The sequence below is a fragment of the Durio zibethinus genome, unplaced genomic scaffold, assembly GCF_047325235.1.
Source record: "Durio zibethinus cultivar Kanyao isolate XHJ-2024 unplaced genomic scaffold, ASM4732523v1 HiC_scaffold_3, whole genome shotgun sequence".
In the NCBI taxonomy this organism is placed as follows: Eukaryota; Viridiplantae; Streptophyta; class Magnoliopsida; order Malvales; family Malvaceae; genus Durio; species Durio zibethinus.
The window spans coordinates 2,183,296-2,191,786 of record NW_028323044.1 but is presented as its reverse complement, the minus strand read 5'-3'; the positions used below and the strand labels follow the sequence as shown (position 1 = coordinate 2,191,786).

General features: G+C 36.4%; 1 protein-coding gene across 1 annotated transcript; it reads right to left on the bottom strand.

Moving 5' to 3' along the window:
• Positions 1–4,133: 4,133 nt before the first annotated feature.
• LOC149503921 (cytochrome b6) lies at positions 4,134–6,247 on the bottom strand. The gene is made up of 2 exons (XM_089757951.1): positions 5,847–6,247; positions 4,134–5,018 (listed from the first exon to the last, which is right to left on the bottom strand). Exons 1-2 carry the CDS (start codon positions 5,850–5,852, stop codon positions 4,377–4,379), a joined length of 648 nt encoding a protein of 215 aa, XP_089614077.1. The 5' UTR covers positions 5,853–6,247; the 3' UTR covers positions 4,134–4,376.
• Between the last annotated feature and the right edge of the window lie 2,244 nt (positions 6,248–8,491).

The following is an 8,491-nucleotide window of genomic DNA, read 5'->3' as shown; positions in this document are numbered from 1 at the left end:
ACATGTTGGTTATATCAAAATTCGGGAGCAACAATAATTTTAGTTTACCATGGGTAAGGACACTATTGCTGACATAATAACTTCTATACGAAATGCTGACATGAATAGAAAAGGAACGATTCGAATAGGATCTACTAACATCACTGAAAACATTGTTAAAATACTTTTACGAGAAGGTTTTATCGATAACATAAGGAAACATCGGGAAAGAAACAAATATTTTTTGGTTTTAACCCTACGGCATAGAAGGAATAGGAAAGGACCATATAGAACTATTTTAAATTTACGACGGATCAGTCGACCCGGTCTACGAATCTATTCTAACTATCAACAAATTCCTAGAATTTTAGGCGGGATGGGGATTGTAATTCTTTCTACTTCTCGGGGTATAATGACAGACCGGGAGGCTCGACTAGAAGGAATCGGCGGAGAAATTTTGTGTTATATATGGTAATCTGTCTAACATCCGAATTGTATCCGAATCCGAAACTTTCCATTTGTGAAAAAAAAAAGCACGGGTTGTCTAATAGAACTCCTCCTGCCCTACAGTAGTTGATACGTCAAGGAAGTTTTACCTGGAATAAAAGAACAAAAATGGATTCATGGAGGTTTAATTAGTGAATCACGTCCACTCCAGATTCCTTTAGATAATGAAGATCTGATTCTAGGTTATGTTTCAGGAAGGGTCCGATCGAGTTTTATACGTATACCACCGTGGGATAGAGTCAACAAAAGTGAAGTAAGTGCTTATGATTCAACCAGGGGGCGTATAATTTATAGACTCCGCAACAAGGATTCGAACGATTAGGTAGTTTTTTCAACTTCAAGATTCCTTTCAGGGGGATCCAATTCAAGGTTCAAAAATTTCAAGAAACTTATTTTCTTCCAATAAGTAGATTCGGAAAAATTTAAGGAATAACAACTATGAAAATAAGGGCTTCCGTTCGTAAAATTTGTGAAAAATGTCGACTAATCCGTAGGAGGGGACGAATTGTCGTAATTTGTTCCAACCCGAGACATAAACAGAGACAAGGATAATCTTTCTATTCTAAAAAGAACTCCTTAAAGTTAAAGAAAAGAAACTAATCTTAAAGAAAGCGATGAACAAATAAAAATAGAAGATCTGTTTTGACATGAAATGGATATATCCATATATCTCTGACTTATCCTTATGAAATGATAAAATATGGCAAAACCTATACCAAAAGTTGGTTCACGTAGGAATGGGCGCAGTAGTGCACGGAAAAGTGCACGTAGAATACCAAAAGGAGTTATTCATGTTCAAGCAAGTTTCAACAATACCATTGTTACTATTACAGATGTACGGGGTCAGGTAATTTCTTCTTCCTCCGCCGGTACTTGTGGATTCAAGGGTCCAAGAAGAGGGACTCCTTTTGCTGCTCAAACCGCAGCGAGAAATGCTATTCGAGCAGTAGTAGACCAAGGTATGCGACGAGTGGAAGTTCTGATAAAAGGTCCTGGTCTCGGAAGAGATGGAGCATTACGAGCTATTCGTAGAAGTGGTATACTATTAAGTTTCGTACGGGATGTAACCCCTATGCCACATAATGGCTGTAGACCTCCTAAAAAAAAACGTGTGTAGAAATAAACACTAAAGAGATTTCAAGAGAAATAAATGATTCAATGATCTGATCAAATAAAATAATATTACTATGGTTCGAGAGAAAGTAAAAGTCTCTACTCGGACACTGCAGTGGAAGTGTGTTGAATCAAGAACAGATAGTAAGCGTCTTTATTATGGACGCTTTATTCTGTCTCCACTTATGAAAGGCCAAGCCGACACAATAGGCATTGCGATGCGAAGAGCTTTGCTTGGAGAAATAGAAGGAACATGTATTACACGTGCAAAATCTGAGAAAATACCACACGAATATTCTACCATAGTAGGTATTCAAGAATCAGTACATGAAATTTTAATGAATTTAAAAGCAATTGTATTGAGAAGTAATTTGTATGGAACTCGTAACGCCTTTATTTGTGCCAAGGGTCCCGGATATGTAACTGCTCAAGACATCATCTTACCGCCTTCTGTGGAAATCGTTGATAATACACAGCATATAGCTAGCCTAACCGAACCAATTGATTTGTGTATTGGATTACAAATCGAGAGAAATAGAGGATACGGTATAAAAACGCCAAAGAACTTTCACGACGGAAGTTATCCTATAGATGCTGTATTCATGCCTGTTCGAAATGCGAATCATAGTATTCATTGTTATGGGAATGATAATGAAAAACAGGAGATACTTTTTCTAGAAATATGGACAAATGGAAGTTTAACTCCTAAAGAAGCACTTCATGAAGCCTCTCGGAATTTGATTGATTTATTTATTCCCTTTCTAGATGCGGAAGAAGAAAACTTACATTTAGAAAACAATCAACACAACGTTACTTTACCTTTTTTTCCTTTTCATGATAGATTAGCTAAACTAAGAAAAAAGAAAAAAGAAATAGCATTGAAATATATTTTTATTGACCAATCAGAATTGCCTCCCAGGATCTATAATTGTCTCAAAAAGTCCAATATACATACATTATTGGACCTTTTGAATAACAGTCAAGAAGACCTTATGAAAATTGAACACTTTCGCATAGAAGATGTAAAACAAATATTGGGCATTCTAGAAAAGAAGTAGAAAAGCATTGCGAAATTGATTTACCAAAATTTTAAATCCATTGGATTTAGGATTTATTTCATTTTTTTTTTTTTTACTTTAGAAAATTAGAAAAAAAAAAAAAAAACGAAAATGGATTTTGAACCTTCAGCACAATCCATATATTGGGACCAGAATTGAATAAATGTATCTAGGGAGAATTCACTTTGACTTTGAAGTGACTACTCCCTAGATACGCACATCATGATATTTTATTTTAAAATTGATTCAATTTAAAAAAGACCTAAAGTTAGGGATTTATCAATCGGTAATGTTGCTCCAATACCCAACCAAAGGGCCACCGCAGTACCAATCAAAAAAACGGTTGTCGCTACTGGACGACGAAATGGATTTTGGAATTTATTAACATTTTCCAAAAAAGGTACTGTTAATAATCCCGCAGGTACTGAAACCATTAAAAGAACACCCAATAACTTGTTAGGTACTGTACGAAGTATTTGAAATACAGGAAAGAAATACCATTCAGGTAATATTTCCAAAGGAGTTGCAAATGGATCCGCGGGTTCACCAATCATTGAAGGTTCTAGAACCGCTAAGCCTACGTTACAAGCAATAGTACCGAGAATTACTACTGGAAAAATATATAAAAGATCATTGGGCCATGCGGGTTCCCCATAATAATTATGACCCATACCTTTAGCTAATTTAGCTCTTAATACAGGATCGTTCAAGTCAGGTTTTTTTGTTATTAGGATAGGTGAATTTTTCTAGATCCATCCCCCGAAGGAACCGGACATGATAATTTTTCATCATCCGGCTCAAGCAAAAATCAATCGAATCAAATGGATACAAACGGATACATATAAAATGAATCTATATGTTATCCACACATATATGAATGATTTCATATGTAAGAAAAAAGTTACCTGATTCCATTTTACGAAGTTGCAACTATACATTCCAAGGAATGCCATTTTTACAGGTAAATGCTCAATACCCAAGTAGGCGTACAAAGTTGATCGTGATCAAGTGCTTTCTGGGTCGTCTTAGGCCTTGCGATTCACCTTTATCCCAAAAATATATCGAGATTTTTTACATACAAAGGATTTACTTGTTACTAATATAGTCTAGCCTTTGCTCTTCTTTAGATCCCTTGTTTCACTCCGATAGTATAATAATAATAAATCGGGTCGATGCAGAAGAAATGAATGTATTTTTCATACTATTAAGATAAGAAAGTAAAAAAAAAATAAAAATAAATAAATAAAATCTAATTTGCATTATGCCAAATCACTTATTCTACTGGATCTTACGGAGCCCTGTTCATACACGACATCGTCAGGTCTGATCATAGAAAAGATTCTCTTCAAGCGAACCAGCCTATCCTTTGTATGGGGCTTACACGGTGGTTGGAACAAAGACACATTTGGTTGTGAATTCCAATGTAGCAGATAAAGGCATATTTCTGCATGGCCCAATCAATAGTTCAAGTCACACACTCCCATAATCCATTTTCTCTTCGGGGAATTCCCTTCAACTATTCATGTCATATCAAATAAATAATAGAATATTGTGGAGTTGAAAGGAAATATCCAAATACATGTCTTATTTTTTTTTTTTTTTCAACAATCCATATTTGTAGCAATGAAATACTATTGTTCCTCCCCCAAGTAATAAGATAAATGATTGGCAAGTAATAAGATAAATGATTGGTTACAATATAGCTATGGTCTATATTCTCTATAAAGGACCAGAAATGCCTTGCTTACGTATCATTAGGAAATGCATTAACATAAATACAGCAGTAAGAAGGGGTAATACAAAAGTGTGTAAACTATAAAAACGGGTCAAAGTGGATTGTCCCACACTAGCACTTCCACGCAATAACTCTACCAAAGGCGATCCTATTACCGGAATAGCTTCCGGAACGCCTGTTACGATTTTGACTGCCCAATAACCAATTTGGTCCCAAGGTAAGGAATAACCTGTTACACCAAAAGATGCAGTCAACACAGCCAGAACCACGCCTGTAACCCAAGTCAATTCGCGAGGTTTTTTAAAACCACCAGTGAGATAGACACGAAATACGTGCAGGATCATCATTAAGACCATCATACTTGCCGACCATCGATGAACTGATCGGATTAACCAACCAAAGTTAGCTTCAGTCATTATGTATTGAACAGAAGTAAAAGCCTCAGTAACGGTTGGACGATAGTAAAAAGTCATAGCAAATCCTGTAGCTACTTGTACCAAAAAACAAGTAAGCGTAATTCCTCCTAGACAATAAAATATGTTAACATGAGGAGGAACATATTTACTAGTTATATCATCTGCAATCGCCTGAATCTCGAGGCGTTCTTCGAACCAATCATAGACTTTATTGAGATAGGTAAACCAAGAGGACTCCCCCCCTGAGAACCGTATATGAGAATTTCATCTCGTACAGCTCAAACAAAAACACCCAAATAATAGCTGAAACGGATATGGAATAGAAAGTTTGAAACTTCTTAATCTTTTCATTCATTCAATTTTATCTGAAGACACAAAAGAGTAAAAATCCGAAAGCTCTTTTTTGTAGTTGTAATTATAATGCCAAAAAATCAAGTCGGCGCATTCGTCTTTATGTTGATCAGGCCTCTTGAATCTTCTATTTACCTACTTATTTCTTTTCTTTTTCTTTGCTTTGATTTGTTATTTATATGGAATGTGGCTTTATTCTTGTTTTCTTTATTTTTAATAGGAATTCTCTTGTTAAGACCCTATGAATCAATTGAAACTTCAGATTCATACCAGAACCGCGATGATTCAATAAAACCTTCAAACTAAGTCCAAAGATTCTTTGAGTAAGAATTATTGGATCATCACTTATTCAATGAATAGAATAGATATAATAAATAAAAATACAAAGAAAAGAAAGGTTTGTCCTTTGATCAAAATAAGCATAAACTAAATGAGAGTTTGAAAGAAGAAAAAATTTCTCGATTTATAAATAAAAAACCTCTTTCTTTGAAAATTTTTTTTTTTTTTGAGTCCGGCCGCGAGGTTTGAATATTAAGTATGAATCATAGTTCGAATACTTCGTGATCCATTTCATATATTCCGTGCTCCAGATACTAGAATGGCTATCCGACGGGATAAAACTATCTCGATCAAGAGGACAGACCCATTTTCTGTACTATCAATAGGATCAATTATAACAAGTCACACACTCATATTCCGGAAATACAGAAACAAAAAAAATTTCGCGGTCGAACTACCAAAATAGAATGGGCTAAAAAAAATCCGAGAACTAAAAGTTTCACTTTTTGTATTGAAAAGCGAGGCTTCGTGGTTCTTGTGAATCTAATTCAGCGAAATTCCATCCAGTAAAACGGAAGAATTATAAATCTCCAAAATAATAGATAAGAATATCGAAAATAAAGCCATTGCGACACCCATCAAAGGAGTCGTTCCCCATCCAGGAGCTACTTTACCATATTCCGAATTCAATGGTTTCAAAAAATCCCCTACAACAGTTCGTCTTGGACCAGATCTAGAACTACCCTCAACGGTTTGTGTAGCCATAAATCTTATTTTGTATTCAGTGAGATCTGTTGACTTTGTATATCATTCCGCTGTAAATAAACGATCTTATCATAGATCCATTGTGATCTTGAAATTATATTTATATTTATATTATTTATATTTATATTTATATATATTATTTATATAATTATATAATAATGGAAACAGCAACTTTAGTCGCCATCTCTATATCTGGTTTACTTGTAAGTTTTACTGGGTACGCCTTATATACTGCCTTTGGGCAACCCTCTCAACAATTAAGGGATCCATTCGAGGAACACGGGGACTAATTGAAGTAATGAGCCTCCCAATATAATATTGGGAGGCTCATTACTTCAATTGAGATAATGAAAAATCATTTCATTTTTTTAGTTGGAACTTTAGGCGGTTCTCGAAAAAAGATAGCGAAAAAAATTATCCCTAGAGTAGATACTAAGAGGAATGTATAAACCAATGCTTCCATAAATTCGATCGTGGTTTACAATTATAGCTTCCGTACCTATTTATTTAGAATCATCTCCCGAATAAAATAACGAAAGAACAAGAATCAAAGAAAAGGCAGCGATTTTAATCAAGATTTTTACAGCAGCCTATGTCAAATCACAAACAGAAAATAGAAGCGAAAAATAACAAAGCAATCTTGCATCAGACTACTTGTCTTCTTGTAGTTGGATCTCCAAGTTTTTGGAATGCTCCAAATTCCACTTGAGCATCCAAATCTGGATCAATACCGGCAAAAACATCTCTGAACAGGGTTCTAGCACCATGCCAAATGTGTCCGAAGAAGAAAAGCAAAGCAAACGAAGCATGCCCAAAAGTAAACCAACCCCTTGGACTGCTACGAAAAACACCATCGGATTTCAAAGTAGCACGATCTAATTCAAAAATTTCACCCAATTGAGCACGTCTAGCATATTTTTTCACAGTAGCAGGATCACTATAACTCACTCCATTGAGTTCGCCACCATAGAACTCAACAGTTACACCTACTTGTTCGACACTATACTTCGATTCTGCCCTTCTAAAAGGAACATCCGCTCTAACAATTCCGTCTCCGTCTACCAAAACAACCGGAAATGTTTCAAAAAAAGTAGGCATACGACGTACAAAAAGTTCACGCCCTTCTTTATCTCTAAAGATAGGGTGTCCTAACCACCCAACGGCTATTCCATCCCCGTTGTCCATTGAACCCGCTCTGAATAATCCTCCTTTTGCCGGATTATTGCCAATGTAATCATAAAAAGCTAATTTTTCAGGAATTTTAGACCAAGCTTCTGATAAACTTTGATTTTCGGCTAACCCAGCACTAACCCTTCGATATATTTCTTGCTGGAAGTATCCTTGATCCCATTGATAACGAGTAGGACCAAATAATTCGATGGGGGTAGTTGCTGAACCATACCACATAGTTCCAGTAACAACAAAAGCTGCAAAAAAGACAGCAGCTATACTACTGGAAAGGACGGTTTCAATATTTCCCATACGTAATCCTTTGTATAAACGTTGGGGCGGACGGACACTAAGATGGAATAAGCCCGCTAATATGCCCAATGTCCCTGCTGCAATATGATGAGAGGCTATTCCTCCCGGAACAAAAGGATCAAAACCTTCCACGCCCCACGCTGGATTTACAGGTTGTACCTTTCCGGTTAGTCCATAAGGGTCGGACACCCATATTCCAGGACCATACAATCCTGTTACATGAAATGCGCCAAAGCCAAAGCAAGCCACTCCTGAGAGAAATAAATGAATTCCAAAAATCTTGGGCAAATCCAAAGAGGGTTTTCCTGTGCGCTCATCACAAAAAATTTCTAGATCCCAATATACCCAATGCCAGATAGCTGCCAAGAAGCACAAGCCAGAAAACACAATATGTGCTCCGGCCACACCTTCGTAACTCCAAATACCCGGATTTGTTATAGTCCGCCCCGTAATACTCCAACCGCCCCATGAATTGGTTATTCCTAAACGAGTCATGAAGGGTATAACGAACATACCTTGTCTCCACATTGGATCAAGAACGGGATCGGAGGGATCAAAAACAGCTAATTCATATAGAGCCATTGAACCGGCCCAACCAGCAACCAGAGCTGTATGCATTATATGAACAGAAAGCAAGCGACCGGGATCATTCAATACGACAGTATGAACACGATACCAAGGCAAACCCATGGAAATACCCCTTTATCAAATCAACGAAAAATAGACACTATGTAACTTTATTGCATTGGAATACCTCCCCTTTTCGGTGGATTCTTTCGGAGAAAGGATTAATGTTTGTTCTATTC